This window comes from Argentina silus (genome assembly GCF_951799395.1).
Source record: "Argentina silus genome assembly, chromosome: 6".
NCBI classification, from domain to species: domain Eukaryota; kingdom Metazoa; phylum Chordata; class Actinopteri; order Argentiniformes; family Argentinidae; genus Argentina; species Argentina silus.
Window position 1 is genome coordinate 19,474,780 of NC_139660.1, and position 23,120 is coordinate 19,497,899.

At 43.1% G+C, this 23,120-nt stretch overlaps 2 protein-coding genes across 6 annotated transcripts; one reads left to right on the forward strand and one right to left on the reverse strand.

The window, feature by feature from the left end:
- Positions 1 to 324: 324 nt before the first annotated feature.
- On the forward strand, positions 325 to 8,091 carry mcoln3b (mucolipin TRP cation channel 3b). Its single transcript, XM_083671735.1, has 14 exons — positions 325 to 596; positions 1,263 to 1,474; positions 2,107 to 2,274; positions 2,831 to 2,984; positions 3,168 to 3,252; positions 3,735 to 3,831; positions 4,247 to 4,346; positions 4,850 to 4,962; positions 5,125 to 5,274; positions 5,409 to 5,510; positions 6,046 to 6,168; positions 6,521 to 6,727; positions 7,107 to 7,237; positions 7,742 to 8,091. The coding sequence occupies exons 2-14, from the start codon at positions 1,265 to 1,267 to the stop codon at positions 7,779 to 7,781; spliced, it is 1,680 nt and encodes a 559-aa protein (XP_083527861.1). The 5' UTR covers positions 325 to 596; positions 1,263 to 1,264; the 3' UTR covers positions 7,782 to 8,091.
- A 214-nt stretch (positions 8,092 to 8,305) lies between these two features.
- Positions 8,306 to 22,922, reverse strand: LOC310805573 (G-protein-signaling modulator 2-like). Of its 5 annotated transcripts, none has more exons than XM_083671314.1 (15): positions 22,790 to 22,922; positions 21,136 to 21,226; positions 17,132 to 17,353; positions 16,126 to 16,261; positions 15,297 to 15,436; positions 14,535 to 14,658; positions 14,054 to 14,169; positions 13,465 to 13,620; positions 13,099 to 13,207; positions 11,584 to 11,746; positions 11,368 to 11,447; positions 10,257 to 10,448; positions 9,843 to 10,002; positions 9,114 to 9,343; positions 8,306 to 8,973 (listed from the first exon to the last, which is right to left on the reverse strand). In XM_083671314.1, the coding sequence occupies exons 2-15, from the start codon at positions 21,198 to 21,200 to the stop codon at positions 8,800 to 8,802; spliced, it is 2,067 nt and encodes a 688-aa protein (XP_083527440.1). In that variant the 5' UTR covers positions 21,201 to 21,226; positions 22,790 to 22,922; the 3' UTR covers positions 8,306 to 8,799. The 5 variants fall into 5 exon arrangements, with proteins under 5 accessions (XP_083527440.1, XP_083527438.1, XP_083527439.1 ...); XM_083671312.1 differs by having other exon boundaries at positions 10,245 to 10,448; XM_083671313.1 differs by having other exon boundaries at positions 10,245 to 10,448; positions 22,886 to 22,916.
- Between the last annotated feature and the right edge of the window lie 198 nt (positions 22,923 to 23,120).

Sequence of the window (23,120 nt, forward strand, 5' to 3'; positions counted from 1 at the left end):
CTGTATCAGGGCTGTTTTAGTTACGCTATAACTATCTTTAGCTGTTTTCTGCACGTAATTTAGACAATTTAAAAACAAATGCTTAACGTTTACCGTTATTCAGCTCTCGTTCATTCTCTACATACTAGGAAACTTCCCAACTTTCTTTTCGGTTCACACACGTTTCCGGCAACAGATTGGTTGCTATTAGTTACGGGAGAAAAGTAGACTGATTGACAGGTCAAATAGCCAATCTTAGTCGTTTGAAATGAAGCCTCCCACTTCATTAAATTACGTCCAAAAAGTCACCTGTTACTCTCACGCGCACTTTATGCTCATACAGTAGGTTCTGCTTATTATTGTTATGGATAACTGACAGGACGGGATCAAACAGCTCACTGTACAGACCTTTTTTTACTGTTAAAAGAATAACCATATTCAAGGACACTACTTTGAACATTTTATCAGAGGATAGAACATGAAAATAAATTTGGATTATATTAAATCCAGGAAGATTGACTTGACCAGATAACTACGGGAGACGGACCACCAGCTGGTTCCGACTGACAGCAAGTCAACCAATTAATCTAGCTAATTAGCTTTCAAAGTATATGGTGGTGAGTACCCGGACCATGAAAGGTTTTCATAATTAATTGGTCCCAGTGTGTCCCAATTATTCGACGACTTTGCAGCTTGATGGGAGCGTTGTGTCGTTTTTAGCACTTGTCCTTTATGCTGCATGTTTTAGTGTTGTACTTGTGATCATAGTTCAGAGCAATGGTGGAAATTGATCAGGTTTCGGTATGTGAGATGCAGTCTGTTACTCTGCACTGCTCAGGTCAAAGCTCAGGTAAACTGCCACCTGACCCATCTCTTCCGCTTAGTTTCCGAATGAATGATTGATGATAAGCACTGGTTGTCACTGTGATAGAGAACTCGTTTCTAAAGCCGTTCAAATGTTGTGTAGAGGATTTCGTTGTCGATATAACCTTCATTCAAGGTGTCTAATTTGGCCACTGTGATGTTAAGTTCACTCGTTCACAATTACAGGTTGTGGTGTGTCACCATAACCCTGACTTATCTAAACCACCCAGGAGCCCTCCCTTCCTCGGTGTCATAATAAGATGTATTGTATGAAAACAAACTAGAACCATATATCGTGTTAGCAGGACAAACACATTGATCATTTGGAGTTTATGCACCTGTCAGACGTCGTCATAAGCTTTATTTTCTCAGCTTTTGAACACTTTTCCTTGAACACTGTTTTGATTTATTTTCTTCAGAGATGGAGTCCAGTGGTGCGTACACGTCTGTGTTTAATGGGAATACTGTCTGGGCAGAACACCAGCACCATCAGCACCTGGAGACGGTGGAGAACCTCAGAAGGAAGATCAAGTACTTTTTCATGAACCCCTGTGAGAAATATAAAGCCCGTGGACGAAAACCGTGGAAACTAATGCTTCAGATTGTCAAAATCGCCATCATAACCATTCAGGTATGCTACTGTGCTGACCGGGTGAGACGACAGGGACCTTCCTGGTCATCACATTAACAGCCCAACTAGGTCAAAACCTTTTTATTATTTTATTTATACAGGGGAAAGCACCTTGAGAACCTTAAATGAACCAAACACTGAACCCTAACCTTTAATCAATTCGGAAATTCAACGTCTGATTTCTGGTTGGGCACGTCCCCTTATTTTTTTCCCCCACTGACCATGAGGTGATAGCCAAACCTATTGTCCAGTTTTCCGAATCAAATGAAGACTTTGTTTGTTTGAGTTCTGTGGTTGTTCACTGAGATATCCCATGTCCTTATACAGTACTCACTAAAGGATGAGGTAGGTGAAAACAGTGTGGCAGCCATAGAACCTATTGGATGAATTGACTAGTTTGATACTGTATCATGGGAGGCTGTTGGAGGTAGAAATCGGTGGACTCATTGCAATGCATGGACTGGAATAAGGAATGGTATCAAACACACAATACCATTCCTCATTCTATTCAATGTATGACAATGAGCCTTCCCTCCCCTGGACTGTATCTAGTCCTCCCTCTCAGATAGGGAAGAAAGTCACTTTATCGGAATTTACCCTGGGTGTATCATTTTCTATGTTTCTCTTCCCAGTTGGTGTCTTTCGGCCTGAGTAACCAGATGGTGGTCACCTTCAAAGAGGAAAATCTGATGACGTTCAAACACCTCTTTCTTAAGGACTACGTAGATGGGAGTGGGGACACCTATGCTGTATACAGACAGAATGAGGTCTATGAACACATATACTACATTGTCGATCAGGTAAGCATAGACATTGGTTACCATCCCCCTTTTGTAGAAGGAAATTATATTACGCAAACTTACTGGACTAACGTCTTCCCAGTGTTACGTATTGTTTGCTGAGGGAACAGGTAGAACCAGCTGAGGTGGCATTCTGTTTTATTTCCTGGTCTTCAGTCATCTTTGGAAAATGTACCACTTATGTGTGGGAACTTACACAGTTTTGTTTGTATAATTACTGTCAATCATTGATATAGCATAGTTCTGTCATCAACAAGAGCGTTGTTCATACAGCTCTAGATCATTTCACTTTCGGAGGGAGTATGTAATGTACATTATGACTGTGCAACAATGTTCTGCTGAATCATCTCCCATAAACACTAGGTTTTGTTTATTATGTGTCTTACTGTTGTTAAGTCATCACTACTCTCCTCTCTGTGGTTGCTCCTGTAACATTCAGCTTGATGGTTCATCAGTCACCACTGTCAATAACACACAACACACGTTGAGCATTTGATTGTTGAGATCCTTTTATTGAAATACTACATTTATTCACATTTATGTCCTAACTTTGTAGTATACACATCTGCGCAACATCACCGTTGGTAACCATGCCTATGAGAAGAACGACCAGGTCTACACTCCTCTGTCTCTGTGTCAGGAGTTCTACAGGAACGGAAGTATTTCTCCTGCCAACGAGACTTTTAACATAGATGCTCAGGTGGAAACCGGTAGGTTTCTCATGTCATCAACCATTTAGATTTCAGTTGAATAGGCTTTTACCACTTAAATGTACAGTATGTAGATTTTAGCTTTAAAATAGCGCTAAATGGCCATGATAAATTGGTAACCATCAAGGAGAAATGCTTTTTATACTCTTAAGATCATGTTTCATATATTCTTTTCCCCAACAGATTGCCTTGACATTTTACCATTGTACCCAGTGGTAAAAAGCTCAGCAGATCAAGGACTTCCAAATTTCATCCTTCATTTCCAAAGGTTTTTGCCCTTATGTAATTTTTTTCCTGTATAAGCCTGCTTAATACACTCCTACTGGATCACAATTCAATCTTACAGACTGCAGCCCAATAGGTTAGACCCAGTATATAGCCCTAGTTACTGTAGTATCCAAATCTGTACATGATTGTGCATAAACATTTGTTGCAAGCATTGCTATCAGATAGAATTTAATTTATATTTACTCATTTCAAAGCTGCTACCCCCCCCCCCCCAAAAAAAAAAAAAGAAAAAAAAAAAGTAAAAACAACATTTGTTAGTCTCAGTTTCAAGCAGTGTACTAAAGTACTGTCATTCACCCTCTATGGTCGTTTCAAACTGTGTATTACAGTTTCAAGCAGTAACCCTTTTGTTGACATGACATGACATTGTGACATCTTTACATGGCAATATATAGTTGGCTCCCCCAGGGTTTAACAACTGGACAGTTTAGTCTTGTGAGTGATTATTCTCCTGTCTTGCAGGTTGTTGTCTGTGAAAGTTCAGTTCACTCTAAAGGCTATTAATCTTCAGACGGTGAGACACGGCGAGCTGCCAAATTGCTATGACTTCACGGTCATGGTATGTCATCCTTCATCTGACTTCAGCCATTTTGTCTGCTTTGTGTATGGGTTATGTTGCTGTGTCCGTACCTGTGTTGACATTACAATGAGTCCGGCCTCTGATTTCTACCTCCCCTGCTGTACATGTACACATGTTCTGTATTTAGATTAGATTAGATTCAACTTTATTGTCATTGTGCAGAGTACAGAGTACAGAGACAACGAAATGCAGTTAAAAATTGAAAGTTTCTTCCAAATTGTGTGTATCTGCTGAACTCCTGTCCAAGCATTGTGTTTCAAAGTTGGCAATCATTGTTTCAAAGTTGATAAATGCATAAGGTGTGACTGGAATGCTTGGGTTTGGCCAGTTAAATATAAACCTTTTTGAAACTCTTAATACCTGTTCCCTCCCCTTTTGAAAACTTGGTTAACAGATCACCTTCAACAACCTAGCCCACAGTGGCAGGATTAAGGTGGACCTGGACAATGATGTGGACATAAATGAATGTAGAGACTGGAACGTAACAGGAGTATGTAAGTGTGTACAGTGTTATTCACCCTCTATGGTCGAGCCATTTCAAAAGGTGCAAAATGGATTTGCAGTACCTGTTTTCAACCGGATAGTGGCAGTGTTGTTTACATTTTATCCAGGCTTCTTCTCAATGCATCTCATACTTGTGTGTTAAAGACCTCACCGTTTTTAACAATTACAGCATTCAATAGAAGGCTAACTGTATTTGTTCAACTTTATAACTGTTAACCTGGTCTTTCTTAATACTGTCTTATCTAAAGGATGATGATTATGTAGGGTATATGGTATCATCATCAGGGGAGGCTGGTGGAGGAATAAATCGGAGGACAGCTCATGGTAATGTGTGGAACGGAATGAGGAATGGTATCAAACACGTGCAATCCATTCCATGCATTACCATGAGCCCGTCCTCCAATTTCTACCTCCACCAGCCTACACTCTGGTAGGCTATATGGCATCATCATGTCATACTATGTTTTGTTGTCCTCTCCATTTCTCCCCTCAGCCTCCAAGAACATCTACTACCCACTGCTGTTTGATTGTCTCATCATGTTAACATGCATCATCTCCTTCACCCTCTGCACGCGCTCCGTACTCAAAGGGATACAGCTACAGTTTGTAAGTCAATTGACATGATAATCTATCTGGCCATCCGATACTGACCGTATTTTATCCATCTGTCCATCCTACCATCTCACTACCCAGTCGCCATCCTTTCTTCCTGTCATCAGTCATGACTGAGTACCGTGTGTTCTTTCTACCTGTGTTTTGATTTGACAGGAGTACACAGACTACTGTAGAGTTCACAACAGTACAGAGGTTCCGTGGTCAGATAGGCTGGAGTTTGTGAACAACTGGTACATTCTGATCATCATCAGCGATGCACTGACCTTCATCGGTTCCATTCTCAAAATAGAAATCCAGACAAAGGTGTGTGTGTTTGTGGAGACAATCAGAATTTGGCACACACTGCATGCACACAAAAAAAACCTTGAAAATGTGCTGAATATCCTCCAAATGTGTATGCTTGTTGTCACTGTGTTCCCGTGTCCTTTCCCCTCCAGGTTCTGACCAGTTACGATGTCTGCAGCATCTTCCTGGGTACTGGAACCATGCTGGTTTGGATCGGAGTCATCCGTTATATGGGCTACTTCAAGAAGTACAATGTAAGATACTCCACCATGCACCATGTCTTATGTCAGGTGTCGTCATTCTAGTGTCACCTGAACCACCAACTAAATCATGCTTCCGCCATGCTGATTTGAACATGCCAAAAAGCTATCGGGGTATGTTCATACTGCACTGTCAACAGTGACTCTGAAAGGGAAAAATAAATTGTATTTATTCATATCAGTCAGACTGCTCATCACTGTCCTATACAAATACCCCCATATGAATGAGCAGAAATACCAAGGCACAGTTCTTTAAACAAAACAAAAAAAATAAAAATCGGTCTAAGTAGCACATTGTTCTTTAGTAGTTTGCTAAGAATGTGTACACTAGGGGAGGCTGGTGGAGGTAGACGTCGGAGGACGGGCTCAAACACTGATACCATTGCTCATTCCATTCCATGCATTACAATGAACATGTTCTCACCCGATTTCTACCTCCCCTGGTGTACACGATAGGCGGCAGTTGCACCAGCTATGCGTAATACTGGATTAATTCCATTGATCCGTGGATGTGCTTGGTTATCCCCAGATTCTGATCCTGACTCTGCGGGCTGCTTTCCCAAATGTAATCCGCTTCATCTGCTGCGCTGGAATTATCTACCTGGGCTACTGCTTCTGCGGCTGGATTGTGCTCGGGCCGTACCACGAGAAGGCAGGAGATTTTTATTAGAAGTTTTATTTTTTATGTATTTTTTATCAAAGTTTTGTATTTACTCCGCAGTAAACAATCAGTTACATAATACGGATATGAAAGACAGATGTGATGTGAACCTTCTCTCCTACGAATAGCCCTCCTCCTCCCTTTCCACCCTCTCCCCCATCCTTCTCCCTCATTCAACCACCCTCGAACCCCTAGCCTGGTACCAGTAGTGTGAATAGTAACCTATATAGATAAGTTTAAAACAGAATAATAGCTGGCCTGTGATGCAAGTTGAGTTGAGACCTTGGCTGACTGTTTCTCTGTACCTGTCTTGTATCCTTCCCTGTTTGGTTCTGTCTGTCAGTTCCGGACCCTGAACACGGTGTCGGAGTGCCTGTTCTCCCTGATCAACGGAGATGACATGTACCCCACCTTCAAGGACATGAAGCAGAAGAGCCACCTGGTTTGGATCTTCAGCAGAGTCTACCTCTACACCTTTGTCTCCCTCTTCATCTATATGATCCTCAGCCTCTTCATCACCCTCATCACTGACACCTACGACACCATCAAGGTAATGATTTACTAACTCACGTTTGTGACTGGGCTTTCAAGGTCCAGTGGTCTCCAACTCCCGTTTTTAAATTAATCCGCTAATCATTTTTCTTCAGTTTGGGCAACGGTTATTTGAAACGGGTGTGTTAGGACTGGGCTGGAACAAAAGCCTGCACACACACTGTAGCTCTCTAGGACCGGAGTTGGAGAACCCTGGTCTATATTCTGCACCTAATACTGTAGTGGAGGCTGGAACGGAACGAGATCAAACACGTGTTTGATGCTATTCCTCATTTCGTTCCATCCATGACAATGGGCCTGTCCTCCCAATTTCTTCATCCACCAGCCTCCACTGTAAATGTGCTCATAGTGATCTATCCTCCTCTCGTGTCTTGCAGCAACAGCAGCAGGATGGGAACCCAGTGTCTGAGCTCCAAAGATTCATGTCAGAGTGTAAAGACCTGCCAACCTCCGGGAAATACCGGGTAGAGGAGAAGCCAGGCTCCTGCCTCACCTGCTGCTTCCCCAGGTGAGTAATTAACACTAGGGGCTCTACTTTCAGCCGGCGCAGGTCCAAATGCAGACGTATTGGCAATTTGTGTCGGTAGTAGCAGGTGAAATTACCACAGCGCTGAAGCACCGCCTCACCTGCACTCAGGTGGGTGGAGTAGTGGTAAGAGGTGTGTTCATGACAATATGCAAGTCAAGTGTCATCAGGTGCACTGAAAGATTCTGGCCTTGAAAATAGCAATAACATTTGACACGCCAGAGCTAAGACTGTTTTTTTACGCTGTTAAAATATAACCCTAGATGGTTATGACTGGTAAAGGGCAGGTGCCATCACTAGGGGCCAACCAGAGTGGTAGGAGGGGACAGAGGTCACTCACGTTACATTCTGGTTTTGAGACTTGACCACAAAGGAATTTCGGCATGTCCCCATAGAGGTTCAAAAAGGTCCTGTACAAAGACTCGAAAGAAAAGAAAAGATAATTTTCAACTCATCTCTTTCAACTATTTTTTGTTTTGTTTTCAGCTGCATTGAATCACGAGAGAGGCTGACTTCTGAAGCATAGCACACCCTATCCCTTCCTTGAGCTTGAAGAGATGAACAAAACCTCAGAACTTGCATATAACCTCTATCGGCCACCAATATGACAAGCACTTTAATGTACTGTATGGTTAGCTGTGCTAACGTTGTCCTGCACTCCCAGACCTGTTCAAAATAATCTGTGTAAAATACCTGTTAACCACATGATGAGGAATGCACTGATATAGCAGCTAAAGTGATTATTACTTGAATCAATGTTTTGTAAATCTTAAAATGTGAATTGTAAAAAAAAAAAAAGAAATGAAAAGGAACATTAGCAATACAAATAAAATGAATGGAACAAAAAAACTGTTTGTTGTTCATTTTTAGCTTGTAATCCCATGAGGCAGTTGGCCTGGTCATGGGGAGGCCAAGAGACACTGGACACAACAAAATGCAACTTTTCTTTGTTAAAATGAGGCTTTATTCCCTCAAGGTCGGCAGAAACTGGAAGTATAAAACAAACTTCTGGTTTATACAATTACTTTTTTTCTTAGTGTTAGTTCTGTCCTCTCTCTGATACAAAATAGAAAAGCTATAAAAGGAGTGTTATAGCTTGCCATATATGGCAAACCTGGTCATTGGTATTGAGTGCTGCGAAAAGCTCAGGGCACCATTTAAAAAAAAAAAAATTGTCAGGAAAAAGACATGTTCCGTAACAAAGCGTCAATTTGAACACCGTAGCGTGGTCCATCTACCAACAGTTCATGGTTCAGGGCTCAATTCATGGTTCCCCTGAAGAGTTGACATCCGTTCATCCTCTGAGGAACAGCTAGTGTTTCATTTGAGCTGTGTGGAGCTGAAGTCCCAAATTAATTGTCTGTCAGAGTCAGACTGAGAGAATCAGGATGGCGTATAAGGGCGAGCTCCCTGGAGTGGGCATGCAGTACAGGACAGACGTTTCCAGCTGAGCTGCGAGAGAATCAATCTTTGCTGGGTTATGGAGGCGCTCATGCTTGGAGGACAGTTAGACCTGGAGGACACAGTAGCCCTGGAGGGTAGAGTCAGTCTGGGCTGAGCTGAGACTGGGAGGAGATGGAGGGCGGTGGCACCCGCTGCTCGTCCATCCTCTTGGCCTGAGAGCGCAGGATGAGGCTGAAGAAGTCCTCATCTGGGACAGTGGGCCCCCTGGTGGGGGGAGGGGGTGCTGGACACCTCTGTTCATCCAGCCTGGAACCCTAAAAAACAGATTGGGACAGGACAGGGGTGTGAATTTAAAGTCAGTCAGTTTATACCATTTTTTCTGCATTACAGTCTGAGTCATTCTACCAGTGAGTCAACAGAAATATAGTATGTGTATTATTATCATCATCATCACCTGGCACTTGACGAGCATGTCGAAGAAGACATCATCGACCTCAGGGCGGTCAGCACTGGTCATGAGACAGCTGAGCACGGAGGGACTGTTTGGTAGATCTGCGGTGCTCAACCGGAGTCCGGGGAAACTGCCCGAACTGGCTCTCTGCTCGTCCATCCGACGGGACTGGGAGTTGGCCAACAGGTCCAGGAAATGGCATGGCTCGGGGGAGTTGTCGCACGCCGAAATAGCTATAAGAGTAGGAAGAGTAAAATAGGGGGTGGAGAGAATCCAGGGAGGAGCAGCGGGGTGGAGGAGGAGAAGGGGAAAGGCATATGGGGGTTGATGAGCTATGTTTGAAAGCATTGACGATCTCCGCATGAATCTTCAACATATCGTGACTTGATGATTGAACGATACAAAATGTATGTTTCTATCGTTAAATGATATGATTAAACCTTTTTTTGTTGTTTTTTTTTGCACAAAGAAAGCAGTCCGTTAGCTCCTACCAGACAAGAGCATAGGGGATAGGTGTTGGTGATGAAGCGTTGAGTCTATGGAGGGTGGAATCCTAACCCAAGATCTGCACGTGTTACTATGACATTCACGTACATCTTTCATTGATGTCAATGGGAAATGTGTGCACACGGATCTCAAGTTAAGATTCCACCCCAAGCGTACGTCACTAGAAAGCAAAAAAAAACATATGATTGGTGAGCATGCGTGCAGTGGGAGAGGCTAAAAACTCACACTTCCTCATGGCTAAAGGTGGGGTGGTACAGGGAGAGGAAGGGGCGGAGAGACGGCTCTGGCCATCCAATAGGGTGCACCTTTGGTCGTCCATTCTGTTGCCCTGGAAACGACTAAGAAGGTCGAAAAAGCCCTCGTCTCCCAGAGTGTCGGCACCACCCTAAAGCACGGACACACCCATTAAAACATGTCCATTGAGACTGTGGCATACAGCACACGTGTAAACCAGGGGAGGCTCACGGAGGGAGAAATCAGAGGACAGGCTCATTGTAATGCATGGAATGGAATACGTGTTTGTTACCATTCCTAATTCCGTTCCAGCCATTACATGGAGCCCCATCCACCATTGTCCCTCCACCAGCCTCCACTGGTCTGAACAATCAACTAGTAAAATGTACCAACCGGTGAAACTACCGTAGCGGCCTCCTCAGTGTCAATCTCTGGGGCCGATGGCTTGTTGCTGCTGTCCTGGAGGACGGTGGTGGTAGGGGAGCTGTTGTTCTTTTGTTTCTTCCCCCGGAGACGGTGGATGAAGAACAGCTTGGAGGATACCTTAGCCACGGTGGTTTTGGGAGTCTTGCTGGTGAACACCTCTTCATCCCAGTCCTGTGTATTTTCAGAGCATGCAAATCACAATAAAGATAAAAGGGAATGATGCCTAGTTTTTTTAGCTCCATCAGAAAACACATTTCTCTCTTTACAATAGTGACTAACAAAGAGACTGTATATACACACAGTGCCCTGCATAAGTTATGGGAGCGTGAAGCATTTTTTCTTCTTTTGGCTCTACACTCCAAAAGTGAGGTTAACATAGATATTCTCAGCCTTTATTTCATGGTATTTGGATACATATTGGTTTCACCATTCAGAAATTACAACACTTTTTATGCATAGTCCCCCTATTTCAGAGTACCCAAAAGTAATGGGACAATTGGCTTAACAGGTGTTACTGGTTAGTCTGGTGTGTTCCGTCACATCATTTGTGCAGGCATAAGAGAGCTGTCAATGTCTAGTATTGATTCTAGGCTTTGCGTTTGCCTGTGGAGTCTGCTTTTGGTGTCTGTCAACATGAGGACCAAAACGGTGTCAATGAAAGTCAAGAAAGCCTTTATTAGGCAGAAAAATCTGAAACATAGCTAAAACCTTAGGCTTGCCAAAATTAACAGTTTGGAACATCATTAAAAAGAAAAAAAGCACTGTTGGCCTCAGGAATCGCAAAACAACTGTCCCACTGATCAGGAACTCTCCAGGAGGTAGGCTTGAATGTGTCAGAGACTCTACTAAATTTTATGAATCTGTCCCATCACTTTTGGGTACCCTAAAACAGGGGGGCTATGCATACAAAGTGTTTTCATTTCTGAATGGTGAAACCAATATGTACACAAATGCCATCAAATAAAACCTGAGAATCTCTACCTTAACCTAAGCTCTATTTGACCTTTAATGCTTCATAAAAGTACATATAGAGAATGTAAGTGTGTGTTAATGTGCTTGTGGGTGTGTATAGAAGCTTCATTGTACACACAGCTGTATTTTTGTCTGGCCTCTGTCCCATCAGCTCCATGTTCTCCATACTGTGCCTCCTCCCTGCCTGGGGCTTGAGGCCTGAAACACAAATCATATTATTTTCAATTAAATCAATTTGTCTATGCATGCATGCATACTCTACATACATACATCCATACATAAATTCAGTATGTAGTTTCAGGCTCTTCCATGTAGAACTGCAGGGGATATTCACCTGGCAAGCTGCATTGGGTCTGGTGGTTTTCTGCTGGAACAGAGGTGTATGTGCTGGTGTTGGTGCTGAGGCGGTTGTGAGGGGTGGAGCTATGGAGACCCAGCACTAACTGCAGGTCTGACATGTTCATTCTGGCTATTTGCTCCCCGCTTTTGTCTCCAGTCTGGACCAAACACAGGGTGAGAGGTGTGTTAGAGAAATAGAGGGTGACTGCATGAGGACGCACACCTCAAACACACAAGTACATTTACATTCACGGCATTAAGCAGACGCCTTTATCCAAAGCGACTTACAAACAAATACATTTGTCTAAGTAAGTGAATCATCTATCCATCAGTCATCATAAGAAAAAGTAATCTATGCTAGGACCAGGGGCCATTGGCAGTCACAAGAAGGAAGAATTTACCCTTTTTTTTTTTTTTTTTATTAATATATTTACAGTAGAGAAACTGGAACCCAACGTGGTGTTATGCTGTTGTTGCCCATCCGCCTCGAGGTTCGACGCGTTGTGCATTCTGAGATGCTTTTCTGCTCACCACAATTGTACAGAGTGGTTATCTGAGTTACCTGTCAGCTCGAACCAGTCTGGCCATTCTCTGTTGACCTCTCTCATCAACAAGGTAGCTGCTCGCATCAGATTCAAGACCCTGGTGCTAACCTACCAGGCGGCAAAGGGAACAGCCCCTCCCTACTTGCAAACAATGGTCAGCCCCCAAAGCCCTGCTCAATTACTCCGCTCTTCCACCTCGGCTGGCTGCCTGGCTCCGCCGCCTCTATGTGGATGCAGCAGTGCTACTTGGTCACAGCTTTTCTCTGTCCTGGCGCCCCGCTGGTGGAACGAGCTTCCCACTGCTGTCAGGACTGCAGAGTTACTACCTATCTTCCGCCGTAGATTGAAGACCCATCTCTTCAGGCTACATCTTAACTGTCCCTCCTAAAGACCTCTTCATCCCCACTACCCCCCTGTACAGTTTCTCTACTGTAAATCAATAATATATCTTTTTTTTTTTTAAATAAATAAGGTAATTCTTCCTTCTTCTATCATTGTGACTGCCCCTGGACCTACCATAGATTACTTTGACTGACGGATAGATGATTCACTTACTTAGAAAAATGTATTTGTTGTAAGTTGCTTTGGATAAAGGCGTCTGCTAAATGCCAAAAATATAGAACTGCCGCTCACTGGATGTTTTTTCTTTATTGTACCATTCTGAGTAAACTCTACAGACTGTTGGGTGTGAAAATCCCAGTGTCACACATACACACCTGTGATTACATTATTATTATTATTATTATTATTATTATTATTAATAATAATGTAATTATTATTATTATTATTATTATTATTAATTGATTGATTAGTGATGTAATTTCCCTGTTGTTCCTCAGGGGTCCAGCAGATGGTGTTGTGACCCGATGGCAGGCCTGATTACTCACACACATACACACACACACATAAACACACACACACACACATACACACACATACACACACACATACGCGCACACACACACCTCTATGGAGATTTCCAGATTTTTCTCAGCAAAGTGCATGGCCTGTTCGTGATTCCCCAGGGCAGTGTGAGCATTCCCCAGACTCCAGCATGCTCTGCCCTCCCCAATCCTGCACAAAAACATACAGAGGGAAGGAGAGATATCAGACCATGCACCAACGTAGATCGCAGTGGAGGCTGGTGGAGGTAGAAATCGGAGGACAGGCTCATTGTAATGCATGGAACGCGTGCTTGATACCATTCCTCATTCCTTTCAATGCATTACAATGAGCCCGTCCTCCATTTCTACCTCCAGCAGCCTCCCCTGGCAGATTGTCTACAATCTATAAACACAGATATTTTGAATGCTGCATGTAGTGTAGTGTACCGATCCTTGAGGTCCTGGGCAATGATGAGGTGTTTGAGGTGGTAGTCGATGGCTCTCTCGTAGTCCTGAAGGAGAGTGTAGGTGTTCCCCAGGCTGTAACAGGCCTGAGCCTCCACGGCCTTGTCCTTCAGCTGCCTGGCCAGCTGCAGGGTCCTCCTGAGGAGGTGGTGGGGGTAGAGCAGCAGAAGAGACAGGTCAGAGGTCACAGAACCATCATATGATCATATCGCTCACATTCCCTCTCTCACTGCCAATCCTCACTAATATCAAACATGAGTGATGCCTGATGAAAATTAACTGTATAGCTCAGAGGAGGTAGAAATATGAGCATGGGCTTATTTTAATGCATGGAATGGAATGAGGAATGGTACTATTTCTGCCTCTACTAGCCTCCCCTGGTATAGTTATATCCGATACATTGCATCAAAACTCAGTTCCTGAGATGTATGATTTTGTTGTATATTGTCCCTAACCCTTACAATAAAAAATATATATTTAAAAGACAACAACTGAAAGGTACAGGACGAGTGCCTGCTAATGCATTGATGATGATGATGATGATGATGATCAGTGCGAGTGATCTGCTCACTTGTAATGATCAGCCGCCACGTCAAACTGGCCGAGGAAGATGCAGGCGTTGCCAAGGTTACAGTAGGCCCTCCTCTCAGCTGCTCTGTCCCCGAATTCCTTAGCGATTAGCAGACGCTACGAATAAAATCAAAAGAAGCAGAGTCAGGATTGGAACAAAATAACAGGAGAGACCACACATGTATGATGTAGAACTATTACTAAAGGCATCGTGTATGTGTTATGGTAGATGCTAAGTGGGATCCTTGGTAAGACCCTACCCTAAACCCTAACCTTTACCCTTATCCTAACCATTACCTCACCCTACCCCTAACCTTAATCATTTTATATCTCGACTTCCAAGGGGTGATGTCCAAATCAGGAGGTTCCAAGCCAAGTCAACTGTCCCAGTTAGCATTTACCTCTGCGTTATATAACCTATAGATGTGATTTAGATGTGTTTGTCCTGACTGTTGTGGCCATTAACAGTTGAGGGTATCTACCTGTTCATGGGCCACCACAGCCTGAGAGAAGTTTCCCAGCAGATAGAAGGTGTTACCAAGGTTACCATAGGTCCGTCCCTGTGCAGCCCGATCCCCCACGTCCCTCACAATGGACAGGTTTGCTCTTCAGGTGAACAAACACAAATGAATATGCAGAAATAATAAATAAACACAAATGCAGTTAAAACATATGAATATAGATTACATTAATTTACTACATTCACGAGAGAAACTAAGAGAGTGCGACCCAACTCTCCGTCCTATTCCCTATGCACGTGTCCACTCCCCTACACAGATCTAAAAGCATGGGATTGGTGTAAGAAACCCATGGATACATCAATCCTATTATTTAAAAGTTTAACAATAGGTGTGAATTTGAACAAGAGACAAAGTTGAACATTGCATGGCCAAATCAATTAAAATGAACTTTCGGACTTAGTTTGTTGTTACTTTGAGGTGATTTGGCCACAAATGTTGAACTTTGTCTCTTGATCCCATTCACACCCATTGATTTTTTTTTGTCAGCGGTAGCTCAAGTTATCTGAAGTTAGTAGTGGCTATTGAAACCACTCTGAACCATGGTTTACAGTTTAACCTGGCCCATGGACTACTTTCAGGGTAAGGAACCATCTGACAATAAAGTGTAAAAAACTGAACTGGTGAACTATCCCTTTAAACCCATGCAGGTTAGTGGACACCTCAGGGAGAAGGATGGAGAATTGGGATGCAAGGGACAATCATATAAATACACTACTAACTCACTGATAATATTCTGTAGCTTTCTTCAGGGCTATCCTGGCTTCCTCAGGGAATTCTCCTGGCTCCAGCCCAGTCCAGCAGATGCTCCTTCCCTTGGCGTGGTAAACGTTCCCGAAATTATACAGCGCTCGAGCCTGCCCAACCTACCCCACACACACACACACACACACACACACACACACACACACACACACACACACACACACACACACACACACACACACACACACACACACACACACACACACACACACACACGTTGTAATTAGACACTTAAAATACACTGACGCCCGACCCCTCTGTTTGTGAGCTGGCAAACTATTCAAGATCTCACCACATAACTGCTCCTCAGTTATTCAAGTTCCTAAACTATTTTGTGGTTGAGAGAATATATGTTTCCTGATATCATCTAAGATGTTGGTCACCAACCCTGGTCCTGAAGAGCTACAGAATGTACAGGGTGGATTTTAATACAATAAAATTAACTAGTACTGTTTTATTATTAAAGCTTTATTTAGGTAGGGGGTCCTACTGAGACCAAGGTCACTTTTGCGGAGGAGCCTTGCTTACCAACTTAAATCAATCTTAAATGTACATTCAAAATTACAAACATAATACAGCAAATTAGTTACATATCAATTACAAAGTCAATGTACACAACATAATTAATTAAAACATGTACATTCCTAGGATGACAGATCCTTTATCAAGGTTTTAAACTGACTGAGTACAGAGGGACTTCTGTGAAATATGACTTTGGGCTCCCCAGGAGCAGTAATCACAGCCAAAGTGTTAGTGGATGTAATCTAATGATGTTCGAATCATGGCTCACCTTATCGTACATGCCTCTAGTGATGTCCAAGTGACGTTGGCAACAGACCACAGCGTCATCGAACCGTCCCAAAACTTTCAGAGTGTTCCCAAGATTACCACTGGCTTTTGCTTCTCCAAGTTCATCCCCAATGGTTCTGGAGACAAAAGCACATACAAACACGGAACCTGAGAAATGTCATTAGTTCACAGGATGTTCCAGACACCGCCATTGACCCAGATAGGAGAACCTACAATCCGCTCTCAAATCGCTATTTGAAATCAGTATTTGTCCCCAGACTCTGGTAACATTCCCAAATAAAGTGTAGTGGGTGATTTGGAATCAATCTCTCATGATGAGGTAGACCTGCCTGCGACGTCTAAGCCCAGAAATAGCCCTCATACCATGAAGATGTCCTCTTGGTATAATGGTTTACATCTCTGACATCCATGCCAGAGATCCCTGGTTCAAACCCCTCCTGTTACATAAGTATCCATCCCCATATCCCATGGGACATTGTGGACTGGCTAGGTTGATTCAGGATCAACTGTCACTTCCCCTGCTGTCATTGACTTCCATGATGAATTTAGGGAGAGGACTGTGGATCGGTTCATGTCACACGCAATATCTTGGACACCACTCGGACAACTTTGACGAAACTTGGGTGAATGATGTGTCTTGCCATAGGGATCCGGCATTTACAAAAATGAAAACAATTGAAATTCCGCAATTACACTGATTGACCCAAGGGGATGGTACATCATTCGTAGAGGACAGCATGTTTACTGTAGACTTGTTTTTCCAGACCTTTAACTAGGAGCTTAACACCAGGGGGATGCTGCATTAATCATGGGGGACAACATGTTTACCGAGATCGTGGGATCAAGAGACACCTTTGTACCTGGTTAGGGTGAGGTCATGGTGGTGGATGTGTGTTGTGTACCTGGTCAGAGTGAGATCATTGGCTCAAGAGACACCTTTGTACCTGGTCAGACTGAGATCAAGGGATCAAGAGACACCTTTGTACCTGGTCAGGGTGAGGTCATGGCGGTGGTACTCCAGCGCCTTGCCGTAGTCCTGAAGGTGGAAGTAGGCGTTGCCCATCTGGCTGTAAATGGCGCTGAGGATCTGGAGGTCCTCCGTGCCCACCTGGATGGCTGACTCAAAGAAGGAGACGCCAGCTCTGTAATCGGCAGCCTTACACAACCTCTCGCCCTCCAGGGCCAACTCCAGACATGATGTCTCCATCCTGAAAATGGGAGCAGAGCAGGGGAGCAGACAGTTAGGCTTAACTCACAATGGGCCGGCATGAAACATACTGTGTTGGCTGAGATATTTTCTTTTCACACTGTCCTTTCCAGCACTGTGTTAGCAACTAGGGTGGTGGATGCGTAACCACAGCTCAGCTTATCTCAGGTCAGTTTGGCTCTGTAGTGTGAATTAACTCGAACCCAGTCTGAGGAAAGCTGGAATATACACCATTCCATTTCAAGAGCAAGGAAAAGGACTCCAAAAATATCATGGAATGAGAATCTGTGCCAAACTTCTCACCGCGAACATGCAGGACACTCAGTTCGATGTGTTCGTGGTTTGGTAGGGATCTACATCTATAGAACGCCACACCCTGCCACAGACTTAAAAACTGTGATTAAAAACTGTGATTTTTCCATCTCCAACTGAAAAGGAACCACTTCCTCTCCTGCACTTCAAAGGCAGGCAACACAAAACCAACTACAGGCTTTTGTAGCTTAGCTTTACATCATCCCTGGAGGAGTCGCTGAGGCAGTATTATCTATAGGAGCAATGGAAATGGAATTGATCCCAACCCTGACAGGATCATTACCTCAGCTCACCATACCATTTACCTACATGGCTTTGCGTCCATGTGAAGGTCCAAGCTCCTTAAAGGAGCTGAAATCTGCCGTCACTGGCCAATGCGGCGAAATTTAATTTGAAGTTCCAAACAAAAACATCCTCGCTTATAATAATAATACAAACCTCCAAAATGGACTCGACGGACATTAGCGGTTGTGTTTCTGCATGCATGCACGATTTGAAGAAGGCAACCACCAGAGACAGAAAGGCAAAAGTTAGTGAGTTCACTCCCTTATAAATCGGGTAGGGCGCTCCATTTTAGAAACCACTTTCGCGGGACCAAAACAGCATTCGTAAATGAAATATTTCTTTCAAGGGATTACATTCCCTGATCACTACTGATTAAACAGTCATTACAACCATTAGGAAGCTTTTAGAGATCTTGAATGTTACATACTGGATCTTTAAAGCTGAAGCATGTTATTTTGCATGTTGCTGCTCTCTTTGGCCACATTGAAAATTTAAATATGCTACGTTTTCTAATAGCGGGAAAGAAGCACATCCGTTTAAACAAACAAAACGTAAAATAGGTATGCAAAGGCCAGTGCTCTTCCTTGACACCAAACTTTAGACCACGCTTTGTTTGGACCAAAAACACTCTTCACTGAATGTTCTTAATCATGTGATCTCATTCCTTGATAGCTACCGATTTATCATGGCCATTTAGCACAATTTTAAAGCTCAAATCTACATACTGGACTTTTAAAGGTCCAGCATGTAGTTTTGAGTGTTGCTGTCTCCACTGAAAATATGAATATACTATGTTTTCTAATAGTGTCAAACATGTGCATATCGTTGTAAACAAACCAAAGGTGAAATAGGCACGTAAAGGCCAGTGTCCTACCATTTTAGAAAATGCTTTGTTTGGACTAATACGGCACTCTTCAATGAACGTTCTTCATCATGTGATCTCATTCCTTGATGGCTACCGATTTATCATGGCCATTTAGCATCATTTTAAAGCTCAAATCTACATACTGGACCTTTACATATGGACCATGTTCTTTTTTACTAAAATTAGACATTATTTCAACAAGACTACATTCCAACAACTCGGGCATAACAACACCAACTCCAACACCATCCAATAACCCTAGGCAAAAATAGAGCATCCCGCTGTTCTCCTCATAGTTTTCTGCAACTGACTCAAACCTCAATGACAAATAGCCATTCATGAACAACTCCCAGTAATTTCAACCTCAAAACAAATCACAAAAATATGCCCTGATATTCCTTTTCATAAGATTACATTTCTACATCCTACAAAGCACAATTTCTTCTCACCTGATATAAGTGGCAGTCAAAGAGGCTGTAGCCTAATTCTCCACAACCAACATACCTTGTGCCTTTCTTTCTCCTGATGCACTCTAGGCATTTTGACAGAACGGACATCTCAAGCTTCTCCATCACTCTCTGGCTGGAGATGACCATATACTGCTCCTTCAGCAGAACACACCTCAGCTGTACTCCTTGGGCGTACATACGCATAACGCATGCAGGTATGGGCCAGTGAGCCTTTCACCCAGCCGTCAAAGGATCTTCTCTTTCTGGGACATTCAGTCTCTAACTGCCCTCTATCCCATCCTCTCACAGTTGGACATCCGGAAAGGAAATCTTTTGTTTATGCCCAGTGTGCGGGCTAACTTTGGGTTTGTGTACAGAAATGTTCAAGAAGTGGTAAGCTGGGCTTAGCAGATGGTTGGGTTTCCCAGCTCCCCTACTCCCGCTTCACCCTCCCCTTTGGGACACCTGATGGTTGTGTGTCACTTGTGATTAGAGCGGACACTCAACGGTGATTATGGACACTCTAAGTGGCTCCGGGCAAATCCTAATGCTCTTAGTCACAACTACCCATGAAACCATTATACCGAGTGGTTGGGGGGGCAAACTCTCTCTACATGTCCTCTTAGAGGTTACAGATATTAATATAAATTAGTTATAATGAGTTATAATGCCTCATACTGGTCACATTGAGGCATTATACAAACTGTTTGGGCTCCAAGCAACCTAATAAAAGAGTAGAGGTGAAATTCAACTAATCTTAGATAAATGACACAGATGACTAATGTACAAGGTGGAGACTGTAGTCCACATCATCGAACAGCAACAGGCTGAGAAATTCATACCCCACAATGCATTGTGCCCCTGTCCTTACCCTAAGGTATCTGAAGCCAATCTGGAGAAATCCACTTGTCTCAATTAACTCAGATGACTGGCCCAAGGTTATGCTTTTGTCAGTTACTAGGCTACTGTCCACCCTATGAGCTTTCAGAATGGCCAGGTGGCATCAAAGCTCTAACCCCAACTGACCAGAACTCACAGTTCACACACACATACCACCTGACCAGCTCAAATGTTGGGGGAGGAATTTGCACTTGTTTCCAATCTTTATTGAATTAGCCTAAGGTCAGGGTCGAGCTACTGACAGAGCTTACTTGTCTGGTGTCCAGGGCAGTTACTTACTGTACAGTAGGGACAGTGTTTTTGCTTGCAAGACATGATTAAAGCCATCTGATATGGGAAAGAACAAATTAAGTACTTTGTATTCAAAACCCCATCAAGTTGTTTTTCTGAACACCTCTCAACATATCCAACTGATAAAACACTGTCTAGGCAAATGCTGTTTAGTTCGAGGTCTTTACCAGGCAAACTGCTCTGTGGTTTGCCTGGTAAAATGTCAAATGGGGAAACATGTTTTCAAATGAGCTGCAGCATGCAGACATACTTAAGGAGAGAGGACAGAGGCCAAACTGTGTGTACAAAGCTTGACAATCACTTGAGGTTTCTCATCATCAATGTTTCAATACTGCCATTAAATATTGACATGGCTCAGACTTGCTTTACAAGCCAGGCCACCTAACTCCACATATCACTGGCCTCCAGCTGGGGTGTAGTTTTACTGAGACTAACACTGGGGAACACTCGTCACCACATTACTGAAGTATACAGTATAAAACAAAACAACAACTCATATGTGACGTTCCTCATAAAAATATACCAATACCATAAGACAGCATATTGATGACGTTTTTAGCTATGATGTTTTTAGAGTCAAATTGCAAATCAATGAACAAATTCCGTAAATGATTGGGGAGAGCATGGTTACACAGAGAGGCAGCATGGTTACACACGCTCAGAGAAAGGGAAGAAACATACCTGCGGCGGACATGGATGGCTTGTTCTTTGTCCTGCACACTATGCAGGGAAACACTGGTATCCATTTGGGTGCATAGTAAGCACAGCGGCCCTTATGTGATCCAGATTAAGAACAGGCGGGAAAAACAAGAGAGGGAAAGCATGATGAATCCCAACCAGGCCACTCAAATTAAACTAAAACAGATGGAGACTTATTCCAAAATGAAGCCTTATACTGATGTGTCTGAGAGCCAGAGGACAAACATCACAGAATGACTCCACAAGTGATCAGCATGACTAGTAGTCTTCACACACACCTCTCCCTCCCCATAAAACTCCATCACTCATTCAATTCTCTCTCTCTCGAAACTGGAGATCCTGGGAGAGAGAGCAAGGACTCATTCTCAGTGTGTAGCACCATAGCAACACCAACTCACTCACTACCAAGCAGAAATAGCACTAACTGATTGAACATTGAAACTGACAGAATGTGGGCCTAAGAGTTCCAAGTTCTGACCGAAAAATGGAGAGATCTAAGTTCAGAATGTAAGCTATGAATGTCGCGACATACTCTGCAAAGTTTCAAACTGTGTGTGTGTGTGTGTGGGGGGGGTGATGATGATGATGATGAAGCAATCTGTTTCAAAATAAAATGCATGAAAGCCAAGTGCTACAGTGAAAGTATTTGAGGGGTGGGGGCACGTTAGCTTCATAGAATCCAGGAATGTCTCCTTGAATGTCTCCAAAAATCATTTTACAATATGCTCTTTTAGTCCACTATAAGCAGCAACAACACACAAGCAGGCCCCGCAGCGGCAGCCGGATTACTGCTAATATCCTGTAGAGAGGTCAAAATAATCAGAGCCCAGGGAGGCCGGAGCTACAGTAGTGTAAACTGCTGCCATACCCTAATGATCAGCAGAGTGGCTGCAATTCAGCCTAGACGTTTGGCTTCCTCCCCTATTCTCTCATGGCCCAATATGTGACCAAACTATATTAGGATAGGGCTTACTCTCTCTTTCAGTGATGATGGAGACAGTCTTGATTATTGAAACATTATTGAAATGTGAGTCTTGTGACTAAATGTAAATTCATCAGATTCATTGTTGCTGGGTGTGCTTGCCCTGAGGGAATAATCCAAGTCTGTATTTCTCATGTTTCAAAGTTTCTGTGTTCCTAAACCCTAATAAGAGTTTCTCAAAGAGAATGGATGGAGAAAAAAATAAGAAGTCATTCATGAGTCAAATTAGTACCTGATGAGATAAATACGGTTGTAAATTACATCATACTAAATGGGTTTGGCTGTGTGAAATTCTAGAACATCATGAACATGTTTCCACACGCAGTCAGTCAAGAGCTGACACACTTTCTCCTAGGTGAATTACAATCAGGCTAAAAGGAAGGAAGGGACAAACATGTTTCAATTTCAACCACATTTGTAAATACGACCACGAAAAATACACGTTGGGATATCACTTGCGGCGTTAATTGCATCAGTCTGCCGAGTTAGAAGCTCGTAGTACACTTTACAGTTATTTGCAGCCTGTTGACAAGTTATTTAGACTGAAAAGAAAACTTGACATGAAGTGTACCATGTGACCCAAGATCGCAACAACTACTTTCAAGCATGGGATCGGCTGGCGTTCGACTCGAGGTTAATTATAAAAAAGCTTACCTCACAATTAAGTATTCTTAATGATGTCCACCGAATCCGAAATTAGGTTAAAATGTTTTCATTCTAATAATTTACATTTAATAAACAGTTCCTTACTTTCTTCTCCAGTCGCGGTCGCCCACCTGGGAAAACTTCGCCAGAAACTGTCCAATGGTGTCAAAGAAAGATTCAAGCAAACCACGCCCCAGAGTAACAATGTATGCTCGACCAATGACATCGAAGTAGATCAACATAACTCTGCGATACATATCAGAGTTCGCAAAGTTGTTTTGTAACAAGGTGGGTTTACTTAGAATACAGTGAGCGCTCTCCACCGGGGTAGTTGAACAAT

Excerpts from the sequence above, each read along its gene's own strand:
- mcoln3b (XM_083671735.1), top strand. The coding sequence starts at position 1,265 with ATGGAGTCCAGTGGTGCGTACACGTCTGTGTTTAATGGGAATACTGTC. Across the intron at positions 5,511-6,045 it reads GCTACTTCAAGAAGTACAAT|ATTCTGATCCTGACTCTGCG; the intron begins GTAAGATACTCC and ends GGTTATCCCCAG. Across the intron at positions 6,169-6,520 it reads TCGGGCCGTACCACGAGAAG|TTCCGGACCCTGAACACGGT; the intron begins GCAGGAGATTTT and ends TCTGTCTGTCAG.
- LOC310805573 (XM_083671312.1), bottom strand. The coding sequence starts at position 21,200 with ATGGATACCAGTGTTTCCCTGCATAGTGTGCAGGACAAAGAACAAGCC. Across the intron at positions 13,621-14,053 it reads GTGGCGGCTGATCATTACAA|GAGGACCCTGCAGCTGGCCA; the intron begins GTGAGCAGATCA and ends CCACCTCCTCAG. Across the intron at positions 8,974-9,113 it reads ACATGCTCGTCAAGTGCCAG|GGTTCCAGGCTGGATGAACA; the intron begins GTGATGATGATG and ends TCTGTTTTTTAG.